Source organism: Rhamphochromis longiceps, linkage group LG23, assembly GCF_057381845.1.
Source record: "Rhamphochromis longiceps isolate RC_006_pf linkage group LG23, R_longiceps_female_GT1.1, whole genome shotgun sequence".
Lineage (NCBI taxonomy): Eukaryota > Metazoa > Chordata > Actinopteri > Cichliformes > Cichlidae > Rhamphochromis > Rhamphochromis longiceps.
This window is the reverse complement of record NC_140578.1, coordinates 41,394,612-41,419,533: the sequence shown is the minus strand read 5'-3', so window position 1 is coordinate 41,419,533 and position 24,922 is coordinate 41,394,612. Positions and strand designations below refer to the sequence as shown.

The 24,922-nt window shown below is 38.8% G+C and overlaps 1 protein-coding gene across 6 annotated transcripts in view; it reads right to left on the bottom strand.

Moving 5' to 3' along the window:
• atp11a (ATPase phospholipid transporting 11A) overlaps positions 1-23,898 on the bottom strand; it is a 54,005-nt gene extending 30,107 nt beyond the window's left edge. For 5 of the 6 annotated variants that reach the window (XM_085399144.1, XM_085399149.1, XM_085399146.1 and 2 more), the window contains exon 1: positions 23,460-23,898. In XM_085399144.1, the coding sequence (XP_085255270.1) occupies positions 23,460-23,504 (45 nt within the window). In that variant the 5' untranslated portion in view covers positions 23,505-23,898. The remainder of the gene's footprint in view (positions 1-23,459) is intronic. The other variant, XM_085399145.1, reaches the window with a different exon arrangement.
• Between the last annotated feature and the right edge of the window lie 1,024 nt (positions 23,899-24,922).

Below are 24,922 nucleotides of genomic sequence, written 5' to 3'. Positions count from 1 at the left end.
TAACAAATGGGTGACCCTGAACATCTCAGCGTGGAGCATTTTGTCTGACATCTCAGCTCTGCTGCCACAAGGACAGCTGCTTATATTATATCATATTTCACTTTTGATTTATTGACCTCTTCCTTTCTTTCCATTTTATATTTTATTGAGCTGCTTTTGTGCAATTTTAAACATTTTCTGAGCTATTGTTTTGTGATGTTGTATTTGTTTTTATTGGGATTTTATTTTCCTTTTCATGATTTTGGCTACTGTGACGTTTGAGCATAAATAAAGTATATATTTCACCTCTGAACTTGAATATCAGCAACCTCAGAGCTCTACACAATATAACATCAGTCCTCTCACACGTAGCTCTTTGTATTTTCTCTAAAATTTCAATGATTCAATCTTCACTTCTTATCCACAAGTACTCTAATCATAAGATTTATGCACAGTATAGTTACTGTATAAAAAGGTCCAGGTGTGTAAAATGATTAGAAGATAACACACTTTGTTTACAGTCAATGAAGTACAGGTAGCTTCCATGACATGAAATTACATCTGAAATACCTGCAACAATCTATCTGTTTTCAGGGTCAGAGGAGGGCTGGAGAGCACCCTGAACAAGTAACCATATCACTCACAGCGCTAACACAGACAGACAGACAATCCCTCACATCTACTCTAATGTAGAATCACCAGTTCACCTAGCACGCATGTCTCTGGGCTATGAGAGGAAGGAGGCATACAGGAGAGAAACCAGCCTGCATATGCAGACTGTACACAGAAATGCCCCTGATGGCCAGCAGCCTCAAACCCAGAGCCTTCCTGCTCTGAGGCGATATTGCCAAACATTGCATCAACCTTTATTTCCTTTGTCAAAAACAATGAACAAATACTATTTTAGCCTTCATATTACTGTTTGAAAAATGTCCTTAATAACCGTGGTTGTAGTCTTTTAAGATGAGAAGGGTCATCCAAAGCTTCAACCAAACAGTCTGAATTATATCTAGACAGCCATGTCATGGCAGGCAGCAGCCATCTGGCCATTTTGACCTGAAGTAACCAGAATGAAAAGCAGGCCTGGGCACCTAAGTCTGTCTCTCTCATTTTAGCCATTTCCTGCACATATTACGACTGTCAGTGTCAGCAATCACAACAAATAAACACAGCGAGTCGTTTAATTTGTCCACAAATCATCTGCCTGCACGCACACACACACACACACACACACACACACACACACACACACACACACACACAGAGGCTAACGAGAGGTGACAGTAATCTGTGGCCAGTGAATGAGATTGTGTGTCAAGAGGCTGCATGGCCCAGTTTTTTTTTACTTTTGCTCTATCTATCTTTTACACACACACACACACACACACACACACACACACACACACACACACACACACACACACACACACACACACAGAGAGAAACAAGTTAACTCGCAGCTCTAAGATTACCTTGTTTAGGATGAAGGTCCATTTATATCCTGTGACCTCCAATTATCTATGTGACACAGTAAAGGAATAATGGAAATGGAAGGAACAGGAAGACTAAAAGCAAAATGGAAACTGATGAAAACTGGCATATAAAGCTTGAACCATCTGCCTACTTCCCTCTCTTCCTTGCTAAAAGCTATTGTCGATGCCCTATTGAGACCAAAGGTGCTAAAACCGGAGTTTAATTTCTGTGTTGACATTTAGATCGGTTCACATCATGTGCCTCAGAAGCCGTTCTATAATAAATCCAAACCAACATCATCCATCATATCTGACAATCACCACACTCTGATATCTCTGTGAAGACGGGGATGAAAACCAGATAGCACGGACAGCTTGCCAATCCTGACACCCACACAGTGTTGCTGTTCCTCCTCTTCTCTCCCACCTGCCTGCTCCGTCTGCTTCACCTCACACATTTCTTACATATTTCCTGTTAGCTGTCTGCTTATGGAAGACAGCCATATTTCTATACAAGACTCTGGCTGGTAAACTATATAATATCTAGCATGCAGCAGAAAGTATTTCTCATTTCTGTCATACAGTTACTAATGAAAAAAGACAGAAGGAAGGGGGCAGTTAATGTTGTTGTGGTTTTATAATCAATCAATGCGTAATGTGGCCCAATATAAACATGTTGCATAATAACAGTTAGTAGGAGATGCTCCGATTATTAACTCATAATTGGTAGCAGCGCCTAAGCTTAATATTAGGATCTTGTTCACAAATGTAGCACCTACAGGAGGCAGTACCCCCTTTCTTCTGTGTGAACACTATGGATTTGAGGACCATCACAGTACTAAGAGCTGTTTTGTTTGTGTGTTTTTAGCTCATAGTACCATTCCTAGTGTAACAGGAAGTTTGAGTGTTGTAGATGTAAAATGGTTGCTCCAGATGTGCGTCTAAACATCAGCAGCTCTTAATGTTACTGTTGAAAAAAATCAGAATTAAACCTAAATGAAATGAACAAGCTGAAAAGTTTAGGCTTTTTTTACCCTATTAAATATTAAAATATTTACCAGCAATACACTTGAACTTGCTACAAGGAGAAGCAATAAAGAGCGACACTGAAGAAGCTGAAACAGGATTAAAAACAAGGATAAATGAAAAAAAGGGATCAAAACAAGAGGCGATGTTGGAAAACTAGCTGCTGGCCAGTTTTTGTGTTACTTCAGAGTTTCTATTCGTGGGGCAAATGCAAGCAAAAATTAAAAATAAATAAGGATTCGACGGCAAATAGCTCCCAGGGGACCTACTCAGAGGGTACTTATCCTCAGACAGTCCCCAGAAGAGTCCCAGAAGAGTTTGGTCTAATTAGACTAAATTACTGCGCTGCTTCAGTTTGTTTCATCCAAACTACTGAATGGATTAAAGGGATGAATCCCAGGATAATTGTTCTTTTTTTTTAGTGATAAAGTCAGCCGTCTTATCTGTGATACAGATCAGCAACTGCACAACTATACTAACTATACACTATTACTACCAGTGCAGTAATGCTGCATGACTATTGTTTAAAAGCTGAGCGAAAAGTTGCGCAGAACAATGAATTTGTTTGGATGTTATGATCATTTCAGAAATCTGTATTGATCAGTGTTGTTTTTCTTTAGTCTAACCAGATGGCACTCCACAAGAATCAGTGGGCCTTCTCTCTCGCTGTCCATGTTGCCGGTAATGCAACTTTATTGGTTTTCTCACCTCTTTCCTCTCTGTCTCTCACCACAATCCGGTCGGCCTCTAAGTCCACATTCTCTCTCCTATCGATTATGTTTAGCTTTCATCCGGATTTGAGCTTTTTACATCAAAGGCTGTCTGCGTTTAATCAAATAAAATAGCATCTTTACAAAATAAAAGCGAGGCTTATAAAATAAAGCTCTGCTGTATTAGCTCTGGCTTTTCGACTTTGAATGTAACTGGAAACTTCGGGCTATTCTGGACCTTGATAATCACTATTAGCAGAGGTTCACGTTTCAGGACGTGGGAGGTTTCAGGGGCGTATTTATAGTTGGAAGGGAAACATTTGTGGTCAGGAGAGAAAGATGGAGAGAGCTCAGAGGCTTTGTTCGTGTCTGTCTCACTCAGCACCCATATTCACTTTCCTGAATGTTAGTGGAAAGCGACAGGCTCACATACGAGGACTAACACATCCCTGCAACATCAAAAGACAACTGAGAAGCCATACATGAACAATGGCATATAACGTTACCTGTGCAGACACAAGGTATATTTAGACAAGCCTAACTTGTGCTGTCATTGTGTGTCTGTGTCTGTGTGTCTGCATAATACAAGAATGATGAGGTAAGCCCACCCAGTGTCAACATTAACGTAACAGGCACCGGGTTTATTTTAGGAATTTCACATTTAGATTTAGCGCCTGAATGTACACACAGGTGCAAAGATCAGCGGCACAAGTCTCTGAGAGTTTTAGGAAGTGAAATTAGCTCTTCGAATGTTATCTTTTATGTATTATAGCTTTTTAAGTGACAGCGTCACAGCTGTCACTATTGTTTTTATTAGTATTAGTAATATTATTATTAGTAAAGGGCAACAAATATAATACTAGGTTCCATTCCTCTGTGCTCTCGTTCTGTATTCTGGATATGATTACTTAAGGTTTTTGATATTGCAAAAAAAAATAAAGTAATATAAAAGTAAATAAATTAAATTCATTTCATTGTTTCTGTTAACTTCTGATTTTCTGTTAATCACTTACACCCTATGGAAAATATGACTGAATACTCAAAATATAGGCAGAAAAGGGTGAAAAAAACTACTTGATTAAAACAGGATTGTTTCCAGGCACTGACTACGAGCACCCACATTACCATAATATAATCACAAACAAAGTGAATACATATAATACCTTTAATCAGCTGTACCTGCGTATCTGTATTTCTGTTAGATTTAAAATGTTAAAAGATAAACATGAAGTGAAAAAAGGAGACGAAAAGGTCATCCAGTGCATCACATTATTCACATTATCCTGACTTAGATCTCATTTAAATGTGTGAATACGTCAGAGTTTTAATAAATCGCACACTTTTAAAATGCCTTGAGAACTGAACGCAGCATTTGAGAGGCAGAAACTGAAGGCCCACTGTGACAAGTAACAGAGGGCCATATTGTAAACAGGAAAACATTGACCCACCCACTCACACACAAGACGCTTCCTGCAGCAGACACACACCCCACCCCTGACCCCACCAACCAAGACACACAGGAGCAACAAATTCATGTGTGAAAGAGAACGAGAGACGATGCTCGACAGGCAGGACCCAGAGAAGAGAGACAGTTGATATGGTTCCTTCCATCAATACCAACAAAAGAGATGTTATTTTGATTAGATAAGACATACCTATGTGTTTGCTCTCCAACGAGACATTGGAGTACCTGTTAAGAGGATTTTCATTACGTGGATTGTTTCATTATCGGGCTCTTTTGGTATGTGCCCAGCTGGTAAATACAGAAAGATCCATACAAATCCATAATCACAGCAGCACATGGCCGAGACGTGATTTTAAGATTGACAACAATAGAGCGCACATCAACATTGTCACCTGTAACTCAACTGACAGTTAAAATTATCTTATAATCTTTATTAAATCTATGACGAATGCACCCTTAGGTGAACAAAGGTCATAATTTGGTCTCTTTAATGACTGACACAAAGGTTGTTACAGTAGGAAAACCACTAAATCTCTACAACCTCATCTGGTGTCAACTACATTAGATTAAGTAAAATGGTAAATGGCCTGTATTTGTATAGCCCTTTAGTAGTCCCTAAGGACCCCAAAGCGCTTTACACATTCAGTCATCCACCCATTCACACACATTCACACACTGGTGATGGCAAGCTACATTGTAGCCACAGCCACCCTGGGGCGCACTGACCAGTTACTCTGGTGTCTATGAGTTGGTTAAACTTCCACCCATCTCCACACTACTGAACTCATGACTGAGTGTTTCACATTTGATCACATGAGAAAAATGAGCACATCCACTCTACATATCTGTTCCAGAAAGCCTGGAGCTTATTAAGAGCTGCGCAAGAAATGAGGAAGTGGAGCCACTTCTCTCTTCTCTTACTCATTTTCCTAATCTGAACCATTGTTGTAAGGTTAGAGGGCTAGAAGGTGTGTAACGCAGTTTGTGATTTTGGTTTATATAAATAAAATCAACTTAAAAGAAATAATTTATAATGACCATGCTGAATGTAGTCAAATTAACACATACTCACTCACTGTACTAACTGCACAATCCAGAAACCAACCTCCACACTGCACTCAGTCAGTGCTGTATGAAGCCTGGCAGGTAAAGATAACATTTACAGGACACTGAGAAGCAAAAGAGGAAATCACCACAAAACACACAAACTATTGTTCCTCTGCAGATTTAAAGGCTGAGTTTATCGTTTCCACTGATGACCAACCCGACATTGTTTTATCTCCCACTGCAACAGGCAGCGCTAAAAATTAGTCAACAGCTTTCTGCTATAAAGCCGGTCTACGTTCTGTGTTATACATCATGTTTGCATGTGGAAACACATTCCTCACGTGTGTCATGAGTGTTTATTATCGCTCAGCTGCCACTGCGCTACAGCGATAAGGCAAACCAAGCTTTCTTGTCTAAATCACTAGCCGATAAATGCAAAGTGTGTGTGTGCATTAGCAATTACTCATATACTTGAGTCAGATGAGTAGAAAGGTAAATAACTGATAACGTCCAGAAGCGGGGAGATTCTCATACTAACTCTGAACCCATGAATGTTTTCCCATTTTCTACACAAGAAGATTTTTCACACCATCCCTGCGGGGCTTCTCTCAATGGACTTGATAGGAAAAGGCAAAAGAGCAAGCCAGAAATAGCAGTGAGCATGTACTATCATGTGTTTCAGAATTACGTGGGGAGGGTAATAAAACGATTGACTGTTGCACGTCCAGAAAAATAAAAATAAAATAAAACACCACACAGATGATATGGAGGTTCACTCACCCCGGCTGTCTGTAGTTTAATCTTTATGTGTTTGTGATGTTCTGATAAGGGTACAGATATGTGTGTGCAATCATCTTGGCATGTGTGTTACCTGAGTTACAGATTAAAGACCAGCTGTGCGCCCCATCTGTCACAATGTTGTCTAGCCTCACCCAGGCCGCCCTGGCCAGGCCAAATGAGATAATGGTAAATCCTCATCATCCAGCCTTAAATGCCTTCAATCAACGCTGTGATTGAATGCTGTGTTCACCCCAGAGAGAAGTTAGCAGTCATGCATTTGGAGCTGAGTGTCTGGGAAAAGTGATCCAGAAGCCTGTAGTTAAGATTACACTACTTTATCCTAACACAAACTCGAAATAAAATGCTGACTGTTTCCATAATAGGAATTTATGCATTTAAACATGACAAAGCAGCTTGGACTTTATGTTAATTAAGAGTGTGTGATAGAGCTGATCTTGCCATCAAGTAACCCACCACTAAATTTCTTTCCCATGTTTGAGACCAGAAAAAGGCTCTAAGAATGAGCTCTTAAAAGTTAAAGGGAATGTATAAGTGGCTCCATCTCAGTGACAAAATTGATTAATTGATCTATAGCACAATCTGCACCCAGTCTCCACAATTTCATTTTGTCCATCAGCATTACACATCGCTCTGGCCTCCCCCTGCTGTGGTGGCAAGGGGAACTCACAAAGTAAAGGTCAACATTGTAGCAGCAGTGCTTTATGGTGTGAGAGAAGAATTAATTTTGCCAGAGACCTGGAACATTGTAGCTTTGCAAAACTGCATAATGGGGACACTTTAATTCTGAAAAAACACTACTGTGTGTGTGTGTGTGTGTGTGTGTGTGTGTGTGTGTGTGAGAGAGAGAGAGAGAGAGAGAGAGAGAGAGAGAGAGAGAGAGAGAGAGAGAGAGAGAGAGAGAGAGAGAGAGAGAGAGAGAGGGAGAGAGAGTGTAGGTAAAATACCAAGCCACTATGGCATCATAGAGATCGGACAACAGAAAAATAATCAGTTACCCACAAACTAACTGTGTCTCTGTGTGTCTCCGGGGGATTTAGTGATCTGACTGCTCTCGTCAGTGTTTTGTAACCTTCTACATGCACACACACGCAACCAAACGCACACACACAATGGCCTGATCACATGAGAGCACTACTTGTATTAATCAGAGTCAGTGGAATTTACAATTCAGCAGTTGTTCAACCTTTGTGTGTGTGTGTGAGAGAGAGAGAACTGTTTTTAAAGTAACTCTGCACCTGCATGTCCTTAAAAACTCTTGCATCTGTAGAACTGAGTTAAACCAGGAGCAAAAAGGAGGGAAACACAGGAACGATGTAGCGACAAAGAGCGCCAGTTTCCAGTATTCTTCAGGTCAGCATGAACTCCTTTGCACTACAATGGAAATATTAAGTGCTTTTCTTACTTACTTGCTATTTTTAATGCAACTGCAGTAACTATAGTTGTCACATTTGCTGCATAATTGTTAACACAGCTACATACAAAGTTTTAATAATTGCCAGAAAAAAGTTGTCAAGTAATGTTTGCCTAAAAATCATTCTTCTGATCTTGCATGGACCAAATAAATAATCAGAAGATAATCATTTTGTTGTAGCCCCAGTTTCTAAATCTGCTACATAAGCTACAACTAATAGTTTAACTGCAACGGCTGCTGTGACCAGGTGTTTTTAGTAACACCTCTTTTTTAACAACAACTGCTCTTGTTACCAGTTCTAAGGACTACTTCTCATCCCAACGCTTTCAGCATGCTTATTTAGTCAAAATTTATTATCAGCATCTACAGGTTACGCATCAAGATTCATGCAATAAAATTTCAGTAAACTGTCTCAGTCAGCAACTCCACAAAGTAATAATAAACTGAGCATCCAGGGCTTCACTCAACTCTTCTTGCCTATTACTGACTGAACGCATCACTCAAAGTGACAGACAGTGTCAGTTGTCAAAGACATGCACTATTTATCAACACAATGCAAAATTATTAAGCAATGCTTATAAAGAGGCACAATGCATATTTCTGCAGTACAAAATCTAGTCTGATTCATTCACTGATTGTCTGGATACGTAATGAAATCTGACATTTTGTATTACTGCAGTGATGAACAACAGTATAGTATACTGTGTGGCTTTAATGCATGACTTTTAAAAGACTGAGGTTCAGTTAGATTTAGTACAGCACTCCACAAAAATACTTGAACTAAAAGAAGTTATTACTATTTAAGTGGAAAACATAATTATACTGGATTCCTGGTGACAATATTCACTGAAACCTCCTATAAATCCACTAAAATTAAACGTTTTCTGATTTTAATGAATACGCATAATATAAAAAGAAGTCTTAGTGTCTTGTGCACGTTTAGTCCACAGCTTGTTTTTATAAAAAGACTTAAGACATAACACATAATTGGTTGAGCTAGAATTAAAATTGAACTATAAATCAATTACAGCTTAATAAACTCTCAATATATACATGTTATGTTTCGTGTTAATAAATGAATCCTAAGGGGAGGTATGTGAGCGTAAACAGCAGGGCTGAAAACTCTCATGAGATCATCCATCACTGAGATAAAATGAGCCGAAATAGACATTCACCTGTCTCCATTCCTTATGTAGGTCAGAAGACCACTCACCAGCTGTGTGGGTGGGTGTGTGGATGTGAGAAAGAGGCTATGTGATGGTTTGTTTGGTGGTGTTAATGCTTAAACAGCTGAGTAACTTGGTTTGTGAAAAGTGTTATATAATCATTTTATCCACATAAATGAGCTTGAGCAAACTTAATTAAATCTACATTCATGTATTACATTAAAAAAAATAAATTATTCTATAGAAGATGTTCTCTTTCTACAGCCACACAAACCACTGCCACGTAGCCGACCTTTCCTGCTCCATCATCATTTCCTCTCCTTGATAAACTGTTGAGGACTGTGGGAAAAGGACAAGATAAAGCAGCAGAGGAAGAGAGGAGAAGAACTGGTAACCTCAGCCAGCTTCTGGCAGCTAAACAGAGAAATTCATTAGCCTGGTTTTCACAGAGCACATCTCGGTAGGGGACTGAGATAATATACCTGCTTTACCACAATGTACGCTTGTCTTCCAGTCTCTGTTTTCACCCCCTCTGATGACCCAGAATTACAAATATTCCTTCTTTCCCCTGGAGTTAGACTTGGGAAATCTCTGGGGCAACATATATAGCTGCTGCTGTTGGGCAGTTATTGCCCTCAGTGAAGTGGATGGAGGATAACGCGGGAGAGATACAAGGCAGAAGGCAGACGAGCTAATAGACCAACCACTGTGCTGCTCCTTAGAGCTGGACAGAAGGCCATTGTTGTGGATTTCCTGTAGATAAGCACAGTCATTCTTTGGATAGCAGGGGGGCCAACATACACAGTGCTCAAGCTTGCTTTATTGTCTGCTGTGTGGGTGTGAAAGGAAGGGACTGGAGGAAAGCACTGCTAGGTGTCACATGACCCTCCCATGACTTGACCCAATGCTGTAAATCAAAGGACATGGGAATAAATACATGTTATAATGGTTAAAAGGAGGTTGATAAAGCCTAATATCCTAATATACAATATTATTCACACAAGAATGCAGTATAGATCACTGTATAGATAAGCAGTCTATGAATATCAACAAAACCAGTTAACAAATCTCGATACAGAAACCTTTTTTGGCACAACAGGTTCAAGAACAGAAACACAAAATATCACTGAATCCAACCAACAACAGTGAATTCATATATCCAGCGAGAACCATTAAAACCAAAAAGAAAAAGCATTTATACCACAACATCTGCCATCTCCTTCCTCTCAAGTTAAACATGTCAGTGTTTGTGTTGAGTACCCAGGTCACACTAAGTGCCTGCATTGATCTGTGGACATTCAGTTGGCTTTAAATAACTGCAGCACTTTCACTCAAAGGAAGTGGGTGCTTATGACTTGGTAGCGCTGCTCAGCTTTTGCAGTGATAGCGCTGAGCAAAAGGGCGAGCTATAATAAGAGGTGCACTAAAGCTAGCAGGAGGTTTAAGGATATCTCAATCAAGCCTAAACATCTTGTCAAAACAGACTTTTAAAGGGGACATATTATGCCCTACGCACACAGGCAGCATGGGCGCCATAGCGGTAAGAAACTGTTGCTCCTGGGCTTCACTATGCTGGCATGTGTTCTCTCTGAGCACTCCAGCTAAAAAGACAAACACCTCTGTATTTAAATAAGTGGTAGATGTGAAAATGTGAGAGTTTGTCATCTGTCTCCATGTGTTCTGTAATGAACTTGTGAGTGGCAACCTTTCCAGGATTTACTCCTCCCCTCACCAAGTGACAGTTGGGATAGACTCCAGCCCACCCTGAATTGGATAAGCAGTTAAGAAAATGGATGAATATACACTCTTACAATGACGGAGGCTCATACTGAACAAAAATGTGAGAGCTCAAGCTTTTCAAAATGCTCCTAGCACTGTTTCCGAGTATGATGTCACAGATATCGCTACTATGTCACCTACACTCACCCTCCAATCAAACCTTCTGTTTGTGAGCGGCTACTAACTCAGAGTCAAGTGTACCTAAATGTAGGAAGGACGGAGTTAAAATAGCTTGTTTCAGATAGATGGTGAACTGAGAGACTGCACCAAGGCCCAACATAACTCTTAGAAAAAAAGAATCATTTTGCAAAAGCTATTAGAATAGAGACAAAATAAAAACATAGAATACAATTCATAAATTAACATAATACACTTTAAATATCTGCATGGAAATCAACAGCTTCAAAAACACAATTGGCAGTGCATACATTGACAAATGTTTGTGTCACTGGGTATCGTCATTGGCATTTTGTTAATACATGCAGAATACTTTGTGCAGTAAGCAGGATAACGGCTCAGCAGCCCAGCCTGAGTAAACACATGAGCTCATGGTATGGTACAGGGTTAAATATGAAGCATCAACCAGCTGGAGAAAGGTACTCCATATATCCACATTTCTGGGAGAATCATGAACATTTTCTCTCCTCTAAGAGTTAGATAAGATGATTGAAACCACATCTAGAAGATGAGCTTAACTTAGCACCAGGACTGACTGCAGTTCGGTTGAACAAAATATACAAAAAAAAGTGTCATCCACTGCATGTTTTTTTAAACAGGTGTTATATTATCCTGAGTGAATCGTCCAACTGCAAAGAAATTGCAGAAAATTGACAGCACTATTAGTGTACACGTATTTTACCTCTCTCAGTTTCACTTCCTGCAGTAACATCAGACCTTCTACGAATCTCTGAGGACATCATAGAAAACTACCAAAATGCTTTTATATCTCTTCTTCCGACATGTTTACTTCTCAACTTTTCATTCTCCTCGTCTCTTTCCCTTTCGTTAATGGGAGCCTTCTCTAATGTTTGTCCTAGGGGCACCTCTTCCTAATGGTGTTTATTATACTGTTTGTCTTAGCAGCAATCATCCTCACACACGTGCACACACAGGGAGTATATGAAATCTCTGTCTACCAATGCACCTTCACATCCCATTATAAGTGCTCCAAGTGATCATTATTTTAAACTTAATATCGCACAACTGTGAAAATTTCCACTATGGTCTCCCACAGCCCAAAGCACTTTTATGAAATAAGTGTTTAATTGCTCCAAATAAAAAGAAGTAAAAACAAACTAATATTATCGACTAAAAATACCCTCAAAATTGCAGAATTATCACTGAGAAAAAACAAAACAAATCATTTCCAGTTTTCACTGTCTATACAAAGACAAAGTGACTCATCTTACAACATCTTTAAACACGTCATTACTTCCCCAGCAACATAAGCTAAATAAGCTGACTGTGTGACTCAACCCAACTTAAAAAACATTGTTCAAATATTTCAGCATTTTTGTAAACTTTCCAAAATCTGGGTTCAGGAGAGCTTCCCATACAGCGTGTCATCAGCTCCCTGGGTTACTGCTGTCTTAATAAAACTGTGCCACAGTGGAGCATATTCAGGGAAATAAAGTCTAGCATGAATCATCCTCTTCAGTCTTATTGGCCTTCAAACTCCACTCATTCTCTGGCAAACAGAAACTGTAGCTAAGCTGTAGTTTAGGTTGTGCTATGAGGAGTAAGTGTGTGTATGTGTCCCTGTTGAACTTATTTCTAACTGCTCCATTTTTCCAGTTGTTTGAACTGATCCAGGCTCAGTGGAATTTAAATCGATCACATGATGTTCAACTGATAAAAAACTGGAGTCAAAACCTGCTCCAGGCCTCTCTCTTTTTGTTTCCATTCAAGTTTAATGAAACTTTTGAAAAGCTGTTAAACAAGTATCAGTATTTCCTAACAGATCGTCAAATTAGTTTTTCTGAATGAATGCTGTGTCTTCTGTTTTTACTGTATTTACATTTAAAGATTTTGAATTAAAATCATGCAGAAATCATGTTCTCTTTTAACAATATAAATTTTTCTGTTTGAGTGGACATCGTTCAAAGTTATATCCTGATAAGTATTCTTACGCATTTAAGTGGAAACCCACTAATTTCCTTCAGCAACATGTGGAGCATGTGCTATGGAGTATTATCACAATTTGTGCAAAAAAGTTGCATAAAGCCTTTTCCATACGGTAAAATCCTGTAAATTACCACAATAATGACACCTGTCTTCCATTCCTTTGTCTTCCTGGTTAAACAAGTAAGAAGAATGAGTGGAACTGAAAACGCAGCATCCTCTGCTCCAGCGCTTCAGGCATTTTATTTTTAAACTAGCTGTTGTGATTCTGACAGTGCAGTGTTAAATCACTGAGGTGCTCTCTTAGGTCCAGATATCTAATAGTCTGTTACATTGAATTACATTTTGAGAGAAGAGTGGCTCGCTCCAGTTCGGTGAACGAAAACAGGGCGACACAAAAACTTGAGACTCTTCAAACTTTTGCTGGACTGTGATCATCATCTGATGTCTCGGTAATCCTTGGAGATGGCTGTTCTGCTCTTTAGGGGTATTGTGTATTTGTTCTATGCTTTGTGTTGATGTGGTACATTTCTTTTCACTTTTGTTCAGTTCAGTTGAGCTTCATTGCTCTGTGCTACTCGTGGTGCTACACTCTCATGCACCCCCATGAATCCTGCTGCCCTTCCATGTCACCTAAGAAGGCAAATTCACACACACACACACACTCGATGAGAGTGAGCTGCACCCGAATAAAGGAGAAAATTACTATATGGTCAGTTTGTTCTTCATCTCCTTGACAACCATGAGATTACGTCTTCCTGTTTCTCATCCTCTGCACCCACTGACTCTATTACTGCATCTTAATGTCTGAATCATAATTTTGTCTGTCATCCACCATCCTCTAAAATCCTCTTTTCTGTCTTCTACTGAAAGCAGTGGGGTCAATTTTGTGGTCAATTAAAGAGGACGACACATGTTTTATAAACTTTTTAGCAACAATTCCCAGCTTCTCAACCCCACCCCCCAAAACAAACAAACAAAAAATTCACAGCATAGCAGGGCAGTGGGTGGAGGGAAGCTAATGACATCACGTGGCTCCCATAACATCAATCACCTGACAGCGGCCAAGCAGCATGGTGGAAATACATTCCTAAACTGCTTCTTCTGCATGGATTCTCTGTGGGTTTCAGATAATAAGAGCCCCAGTGTAGTAGCTTTTCATATTGTATGCATAGTCACAATTACATAATATGAATAAAGTGGCTCTCAACACCTTTCTACTGGCTGTTCACTGAAGGATGATGCTTCAGCTGCGGGTCAAACCAACCAGCCATGAAACAAAGTGAATGACTTCCTGAACATAAAGCAGTTAAAATATTAAAAAATGCACCGTCGCCTTTGCTGTAGGAAGAACATCGTGTTGGTTTGATGCATAAATCCTGGAACAAGCCCAGTCCTCTCAGGAGCACATCTACTCCACCGCCAGCGTAGCCTCTGCTATTTTTATCATGCCGCTGTAGTTGAGTTGTACATACATTGTGTGAACTATAAGAGTTACTCCTCCTTAAATATATATTATTCAGCTGAAAATAACACTACTATGGAGATATTACACACCCAGCAACAGGCCCTGTATATTATTATTAAATATATGTTTTGTCTTCGGTTTTTGCTTAACTATAATTCCAAATCTTGATCGAACAACAGCACTTTATCCATTCTTGCAAATCAATCAAGCATATTTAGATTTAATACCTGATCTTGATCCACAATATGAGAAATATTGTTGGGTTGCAGATTTATAGGTGCCCTCTTTTGCTTGTGGTATTTGTACTCAAATATTCATGTGGTGATTATTTATTCATGTTAAAATGCTGCATGTGGTGTGTTTCAGGGATTTACTTTATCACAGTAATTCTGCAATCAGAGCTATATCTATATTGTTATTCTGTGCTATCCTTCTTCCAGTCCTTTCCACTGTCAGATATAAGACATTTGCAGCACTACATATATTACAGTTCATAATTAAGCATTATCAAGGCGTCACTGGAAACTGAAAATACATCTGCACAGTCCTTTGTGTGTCCTAACTATTATATCACTTGGGGCTGAATGTTTTCTGGCAGACTGACAGTCTGAGCAGTTAGATCACAGTCGTCTACTGATGGGTTCCTGCTAAAGTGCATTCAAAATATTATAATTCATGTTGTTTCAATGTGCATCAGCTGCTCAACTATGGAAACCACTTAAGAAACCACTAGCTGTAGCTTGATGTTGAGCACCAACATGAGATTCACTTGTATGTATCATCTGGTTCCCAGATAGTAATATTGGCTAGTTTGTATTTTGTAGCCTAGCAACAAATGCATCTTCAGGAGGGGGCTTTGGTGTCTTTGATAAGTTGTTGCACAAAAGAATGCTGCAAGGCTTTGAACTGTAAACACAGCTTTACGAGTGCTCTCTTCAGACGTCTTTGAAAAGCTTTTAACTTTCCCTGAAAGTGCAGGAGGCTGGTACCATGCAATAATTACTATTATTATTCATGAAAAGAAAGATAAGATGAATACAAACAAGGATGACTTCAACTACTGATCATTATACTTACAATTCTGTACCAATACAACATTACTGCACTAGCTGGGATGTCAGCAAATGTATACCTAATCACTGTCCAAAGATCATACCACAATTACTGTTTTCATGCACCTGTGGTAGAAGGCTGGAGATATACCCTTTGTGTATTTCAAAGCAGAATTAGGCCGTCAAAAAAAAATGATATTTTTAGCAGTGATCAGCAGCAAATATTCTAATTGTTGTTCCATGCAGTGATTTAAGCTGGCTCCACTTGTAGAGCCATATGGAAGAATTTGGTCAGAGAGCTGCAGTTTGCTGCTTTGTGACTTTAATGAATAAAACAAAGGAGACAGCGAGAGCTGCACAGGGTGAGCAAGGACGAATTTGCAGTTTTCTTTGTTTTTTTGTGTTTATATATATATATATATATATATATATATATATATATATAATAAACCCTTACTAAAGGTCATAGAAAAGTCAATAAATATTGCAACAAAGTCACTAAGTTGGCAACAATGAGGTAAAAAAGTGTTTAGAAAAAATACATGCCCCCTTCAAACAATTTAAAGCTTAAAGATCAAATATTCTGGTACAGCCCCAAAGGACAGGTTACAAAAAAGTAAAGTAACAGTTTTAAGATTTAATTGTTTCAGTTAGACTTTTATTAAACGTTGCATTGTAGATAGATGCTCATTCCTAGACCAGTGGAGAACATCAACAAAAGGAACCAAACTTTTGAAGTAGAGAAAATTTTGCTTCACTTCCTGTGACATCACATTTATAGATAAGTACTACCTGCCAAAAATCCAAATGATCAATAGCCTTTTATGACTGTCTGCTAATGTCTCCAACCAACAAAGCAATGGAGAAGTGGGGAAAGGGGGTAAGGCATTATGGTTAAATGGAAGTGGGGTGGGGTGATATTTATAGTGCACCATCAGCTTTTTGGAAAGAGGGGAGGCGGCTCACTTCACTTCTCTTCCTCTCTGACACGCGGGCCGTGGGGAATGGTGTTCCAGGAGAGAGTCGACCGGCTATCATTCCCTCAGACAGGGGGAACATTAAGGTGCACACCTGCCTCCCTCAGCACTTTCACTGGCAACCTGGAGCAATGTTATTATGATGACCCAAGTTCAAACAACATCTCTCGCCCTCCATATCTGTTATCGGTCTCTCTCTTTGGATAGAGGTCTCTATGCACCATTAACCTAAGGCTATTTATCATCTGTCTACTTGTTCATTGAGCTGTAATATACTGGTAATGTTACTGCGACGACACTGATACAGGCTCTTAATGGAGCTATAGCACTCCACTGCAGGTATTGCTTAGACAGTATCGTGAGGAGCCAAAATGTTTTTCAAAAGTGTCAGCACATAAAGAAAAAATGTTAACAAGCTGGTGTAGAAACATTAATGCAACAAAAATTATTTACTCCTTTGAATTAATTCAGAACTGAACGGCTATGGATTTCGAATACGTATCCAAATAGCACAAGGAAAGAAGTAATGTTCTGTTTCACTTTGTCACATATCAATGGATATATGCAGCAGGTGATGATGGACTACTAGCTGAAATTCCTTCATTTTAAATGAAGGAATTTAGGAAATGTTGCCATATCCAATAGAAAAGAAAGATGTTGTTAAAGTACATGTAGAATGTTGTTGTAAAGATACAACATGGCTGCAGAAGGTTTATCTGCTCAATACTGAAAAACATAATGTGACTCATATAATAGTTTTACATGATCAACCGTTTAAAATAAAATTGGAAATTTTCCCTGCCTTCTGAATCTGGCATATTTGTGCAATCTACACATATTAAGAAAGTACTTTTAATTCCAAACTACTCCTTGTCACCTAGGTTTTCTAGTAAGTCCTGGGAGTTAATGCAGATAAACAAAGAAGCAGCAACTAGTGAAGCAGCAAAACAATCTTGAGGCCAGATGGCTTAGTGAGAGCCTGTGAATCCTTCACCTAAAGAGGTTAACCCAGGTGAACCTTGTGGATTGCGACATTATGGCTGAGCAGCTGTTTAATTGTTAGCATGGGGGTCACTAAGAGGAAACCCGCCAATGCAGGAGGAGCTACACGTGAGTAAACTTCAAAAGCCACTACTGAGCATCACAACAACTTGACTCTTCTTTAGCATAAAAATTGCCTTTTTCTGGCATACCATGGCATGCCTATGCAATGTAGAAGGAAATTACAAGTCGTTTCATTCACAAGTGCTGTAATCTGAAGAGCAGTGGCACTCCTGAAGTGTGAATTCTGCTGTTTGAACCCAAGCACGTAAAAATGTTTAACTGTTTAACTCCTCTCTGGAGGGGAGAGGGAGGGGAAACAGGAAACAGGAGGACAAAGGAGGGGGGAACAACTAAGCTGTAGTGCCTCTTCACCTCACTGTACAATACCTTGTGCAATACTTTTTGTAAATAGTCAACAGTGCAATAGACTCAATACTTGAAATGTGCAATTCACTTGTATTTTTATTTTTTATTCCTATTTATTCTATTTATCCCCTTTGTATATTTTATTTATATTGTCTCTGTATTTATATATGTGTGTGTGTGTGTGTGTGTGTGTGTGTGCGTGTGTGTGTATATATATATATATATATATATATATATATATATATATATATATATATATATATATATATATATAACAATTCTGTAACTGTAACTTCGGTCGTTGCTGTGCTTTTTTTTTTGGAAGTCGAATTTCCCAGAGGAACCCACCCGAGGGATTAATAAAGTTCTATCTTATCTTATCTTATCTTAAATGGACTGTTGTACTATTAAGTAGTAGTAGTATTAAGTAGGACTCACGACTGTAACCCTTTCTTCAGGCTTGATTACCTTAGTTTAACCTTTAGGCACTTCCTTATGGTTAAGCCAAGTTAGACTTTATTTGCACAATGAAGTCTTCCATCTCTACTCTTCTGTGAGGGCATTAGTTAGAAAAGCCAGCATAGGACTTTTTTGCAGTTTCCACCAAACCTCGGTTGTAAAATTATATCCTGCAGTGATTAAAACACAGTGGTTAGATGGGGACCCTCTGGAATCCCATCAAGCCACCTGGGGCATCCCTGAGCCCCCACAGTGAGCAGACTCCTAAACAAGTTACACAAACATCAGTCTTCATTGTCAGCCAGTCTACTAATGAATTATTGACAAGCATTTGGAGCCAAGGAGTTCATATGATCTGATGCCCTCTGCGTCAACTGGCTACAACTATCCCATCTACCTGCTTCTTACTAATGTGCATGAATGACACTATAGAGACAGCAACATGATCATCAGCCACTACTGACGTGAACATTTATTATGGCCTCATATGCATGGATCAGTTAGCATACTTCACATACAGCCTGCTGATCAGTGAGCTAATTAGAAAATAAAACTAGGCTGAATATAAGTAGTAAGGTGTTTAGTGATAAGCTTAGATCTGAAAGTATAGCTGCAAACTGGATTAAGTGGGTGAAGGTATAGTGAACAGCAGTAACCCTTTAATCTAGTATGTGAAGGCAGGAAGCCAAAAAGAGACCAGCGGGACTTTCAGAGAGCCACATTAGGTAGCTGGAGAGGAATGCTGGGTGGCTTCTTGAACACGCCTAATACACGAACATGATATCTCCGGTTTGTTTCATTTTGGATTCGTCCAATATTGTTTGATTTTCACAGTTACAGTCTACAAAGTAGTATTAGTAGTAGTGTAATGTAGCAATATGAAATTTATTCTGAATAAGATTTACAACCACTTTCTAACATTATGATAAAAACTGGTGATATAATTTGCTTGGAAAGGAAAAAGATCGCTGGTTACCGTAGATTCCAGCCGGAGTCACCGATCTCTCCTTTGAGGTTGTGTCAGTAAGGACATCCAGTGTAAAACCAAATCCCACAGAGTTACCCCCTGTGGCAAGAGGGCAGCTGAAAGTAGCTTACTTATTTAATCAAAAAAATAACTGACCAAATGATAATTGTAGTCCTAAATAATACAAATGCTGTATATTGATTTTGGTCCATCCCATATGGAAAAGATATATATAAATCTTATAAAGTTTGTATCTGTCTTGTGTGAAACTTGTATGAAAAGCATACAAGTGTGAAAACTCACTTGAAAGTGGCCACTTTCATGAGTAAATCATATAAGTTTTTACTATTTCTTTTCCATATGGGATTGGTCCATGTGTGAGTGTATGGTTTTGCACAAGCCCAATGCTTTTACACTAAAAATCACTTGGCTAAGCATGGGTTTTGTTAAAAGCACTGAAAAGCACATTTTAAAGATTTTTAACCCTTTTCCCAAACTGCGAGTTCCAAAGATGTCAACCCGATATGACGTCTGACTTTACTCAGCCTGTAAGCCAAAATAATCTTAGTTTGTCTTTTTTCTAGTCTTATATGGTTTGATTATTTAGGAAAATACCTTCAAAAGGATGGTTGTAATGCTTTGAATGCCTACTAATATTATTTTAAAATATAGCAAGGTATTTATCCTTCAGAAGAACCAATAAAGTGGCTAGTGGGCAACTGTCAGGAAACTAGTGAGATCTCATTTCTGCTCCAGTTCTACATTTCAGTGTCCTGGTATTTGCAACTCTGCTGTTTTTCATTGTAACAGTAACAGTAACAGTCCAGTTCTGCTAAGATGCACTGAACTCTGTTTGCTAAGCAAACAAACATAGGCTGTCAAAATAACATTTCATTGTTCCTTAAGAAAAAGAAAGAAAATCACCTGCACAGTGTTAAATGATTATAATATTTGTATTGTGTCCACAAGAGGTCAAACCAATACAAACGTGCTGTGTGGGATGAATCAGTTGGAGCTGAGAACTCTCTGCCACCATTAAAGTTCAGTTATTAGCTAGTTTCAGCTGGCTTGGTATCATTTTCAGATAGTGAAAGTAAAGAGATGCTGTGCAACTCCTGTCCATTACATTTTCAGCATATGCTCCAGTGTATTACTAATGTGTGTTATTAACCTACTGTTGCAACCGTTATCTTGTCATTGACTCTTTATAACACAAGAAATTTATAAGGGGAGAAAAAGGGCAAATATTACAACTTAACACCATTTACGTTCAGCTGCTCTGCTGATATCTGTCTCTGTCCCTTTGCACCAGCAGCTGTGTCTGCTGTTGGGACGTTACACCCAATATACAGCATTATGGGTGATTTGCGTTGATAGACACAAAGTCACTGGATCTAAGTATTTAATTCTGGAGAAAACTTAACTTTGTATTTTGTGCCACTCCTGAGACAGAAAGCTGACCGTAGCGTTGTGCTTTTTCCTAACTCTTTTATAATTCTGTTATATAATCCAATTAAACAGTGCTTCTCCTGATATCTCCTAAAAAAAGACTTGAGGAGGAGCACTGAAGACAGGTTAGAAAATATATAAAACAGTACTTCTAAGAATTTCAGTGACTAAAATTAACTCAGGAAAAGAACAAAACAGGGTGAGCCACCTGTTTTGGAATAACTACACTGTATCTCAGAGCTCTTGGTGCTACCAGCATCACATTTGATTTTAAACTGGTCTAGACAGGACAGGCAGCCACTACATGAACAACTCTGCATGTTACACTTTTAAAGAGAGCTATACTGTAGGCTTATATGACATCATTTAGCTTTTACCTAATTTGAGGCGGCAGCGACTGACGAGACTGACTTTCACCACCACGATCCACACCCTGTTGCAGAGCAAAAGGTAACAAACAGGTACAAAGCAACCCCAGTTAAACCTGTTTATTTCATTTGTACTTTCCCTCTGCAAGCCTGTAGCATAACAGAGAAAGTTTTGGCACAATCGCAATAATAAAATTTACTGTGGCTTCTACTGACATCGCACAAGACGGATGGCACAGCTTTTTAAACACAAGGCGGTAGATTATCCACAGTACAGATATATTTTTCATCATGCGTCCACTCTAAACATTCCTCACACCACCTCATTTAAAGAAACAATGAGCCTTGACATAATATTTACTTTTTTTAGAACAAAGATGCACTGTACGTAACCCAATACTGTCAGTTGCACTCTGTTTGCACGAAAACATTGATGTATTTATAGAGTGAATAACGAAAATTTCAGTACATGCACAGCGGGCCTTTTAATGTTTCTGTGTGAAGCATCATAATTAACAAATTCACACAACCTCAATTCTGATCTTTGGCTGCTTTTTAAATGTTTACTGCGCGTGTCGGCATGTTAATAGAAACACGCACTAACATTTAATGATGAAAATTCTCTCATAGTTCAGTTCAGTTTATTGTTGAGCTGTTGTGAAATCACAGGGATCCTTTATCAGGCTGTAAAATCTGTCACAGTTGTTACGTCTATTTGTGAAACAAATCTCAACGTGCCCAAAGCCCAGAGACTCAAAGGAGACTGGTTTCTGAATTACAGCCACAAACAAGTCTATACATGAAATACTTAGAAAACTCAGAAGATGAGAACATGACTAAGATACTAGGCATATTATTACTGTGTTTACATGTCATTATAAACACCTGAAAATTAAACCAATTGTCATATTTAAATACTCTACAAACATTTATTATTAGTATGTTTTTAGCAGCCTGTTCGTACCACAGGCTCTTTACATCATAGCAGAAATAGTATAAAGCCTGAATTTACATTTAGCTTCACTTTACAGACTTGGTCACAGGGAGAATCCTTCATCTGACAAACAGATGGATGTTCCTGACCCTGATCTTAAGTATTCAGCAGCCTCTTTCCACCACAGCAGCAATGCAATCAATTTAGCCCTAACCCATTTACCTAAAGCATTTATCCAGACCAATTACAGCAGCAGACCTCATCAGCATCCCACATCCTACACCAGTCACCGGCTTCTCTCTTCATGCTTCTAGCTACATGGCTCCATTTCACCCTCCACACAGCAGGGAATTGTATTTAATCAGCTAGTTGCAACAGTTGGGAAGCAGTGCCTAAGCTTCAGCTGAGTACGGAGCTGGGGTATAAACCTCACTGGCTCTCATGTGAGCAGGGCTCGCACTGTCTGGATTATTGTCAAGCACATTACTGCCGAGCCTAATGTAACCCATATAGATGCTGCCCATCGATTTGACTAGCAGGGAGAAAACAAGTGGATTACATAATTCATGTTCCATTTTGTTCTACTGGGAGGTAGCATAATAAATGAGACTGAGTGGCAACGATGACATGAATGATAATAGCTGCCTGTCTGCATTTTTTGGCATGTTCTGCCATGAGCAGATAGGTAGTCACCCACCCACCACTTACCAATACTGTGAGGTGACTCAACCTTTCACTCATTCAAATCACACCGCGTTTGTTGTTTAAAGATGTCTGAACAGTATCTGCAAAAGTACTTGGAACAATTTTGTACATACCAAATAATATCTCTCTCACATTTCGACATATATATATATATATATATAGATATAGATACACAATGTTTTTCAGCACTAACAGATATGTGAGGAGCTTATTATTTAACACATGCTTCAACATAAATAGCTGATATATATTTAAAGAATATCAGTGAAAGATGCATTTTACATGTGCTTTCAAGATCAGAGTAGTGGGGATCTAGTGTCATTTGTGGAGCAATGAACTTTAAAAAAGTAACTTAAAACTGCCGAAATGTCATTGTTGAAGTTGAAATAAAGGGACGTGGGGAAAAAGTTAAAAAATATATAAGTTGATAAAGGTTAATTAGTCACACGATTTTTAAGTGTCGGGAAGTTTCCCAACCACTCTTCAGTGAGTTGCTTTCCACTCCCTTTATTGAAACCTAATCCTCTGAGAGCCGCTTCGTCGGAATTTTAAACCAACGGTGATAACAAAAAAGGTCACAGGTTTGATTTAAAATGGAAATATCTTTGGTTTGTAGGCAACTAGTCGCATGTGTTAATGTGAACATAAGGGTATTTAATTTTTAAAAAAAGAAAAAAGGAAAAACAAACTTACATATCGGCTGATAAGAGTACGCAGAGTGCTGAAATCCATCCCCATCCTGTTCCTCTTCCCTCTCCGGACACTTCTTCTGCTCTCTGTCTTTTTCTCCTCCAAAGGTTATTTTTACTGCGGGCGCTAGCTTCTTTTTAATTCTACTCCTCTGTCCATGACTTTCTCTTCTCCCCCGTCTTCTTCTTCCTGAATTGGAAAAAAAGGACTCGCTTCCAAACTCACCTACGGACCCCGCAACGGGCTTTAAACGGGGGAGTGTCTGTCTGTGCGTCTTCTACAGTTTGAAGACAGTTCACACGGGCAGCGAGCTGCTCCTCCTAAAAGACTAGAAGCCAAACTAATATCCAGCTCTCTCGCGCTCCCTCTTTCTCTCTCTCTCCCCCCTCTGCGCGTGTACTAATAATCTTCTTGTCTCGCGCCGCGGCCAAAAGAGATTTTCTTTCATCTACGTCACGTGGAGCCAGGTGGTGGCTCTGGCACCTGGGGTGAACGCATGCGCGCTCTAGTGTTTGTGAAGAGTAATTATTGATTGGGTGTTTCAGTTAACTGTGGGATATTTAGTATTTTTTTTAACTTAAAAAAATAATAAAATAAAATAAAATAAAACAGACTGGTGCTATCCATAGATATGGTGCTGAAATCATTACAGAAAATGTCAGAAATACACATAACTTACACATAATCGCATTTATTTATTTATTCATTTGTTTGTTTATTACTTAGGTTAACTAAAGTTTTGTGATACAACAAATAAGGAATTTGAAAGGTAAAATTTATATTCCTTTTCCATCTCAAATCTCATCCACTTTTTCAAGCTCGGTTTAAAATGAGAAGAGATTTTCATAATATTTTAGACTCATTATTACAAGTTATTACTGCTGTCGTGACGCATCGGTTTGTAACAGGCAGGTCAGCGGGGTCAGAACAAAATAATTCATGGCACCACGTTTCAGGAGGGAAATATTTTCATCCACTTGTCCGCGCCCTGTTTCCTGGAGACGCTTTTCGGCGGGTTCTGTTGAAAGTCCGCCGTAAAAATAGAAATAATAACCACGGTTTCTTGTTTGAACCTTCAAAATAAAACCTACGTGATGGATTTTGGTTTAAACTGTAACAACTTTATTAATGATATGTCATAAATAGGCTTTTAGTTGTTTTGGTATTTTTGCCGTTCATTATTTATTTATTAATGGGACTGGTAGATAATTAAACATCCGGCATACATGTTGCACCTTTGGTCTTACCAGTCAAAAGGTTATTTTTTACATTACAAGTTCCCCTTACATATTGATTTATCTGGTTATCTTGTCTTCCTCGTCTTTCTTGGCGTCGTATGTATTATCGTCTTGTTATTTTTTTGCGGAACAGTGCTTCTAGTTTTAATGTGTACATTATTTATTGAGCCTTCGTTAGTGTTGTGCAAGTTTTTAAAAGAAATAGGTAAGAACATGTATGCTTTTATT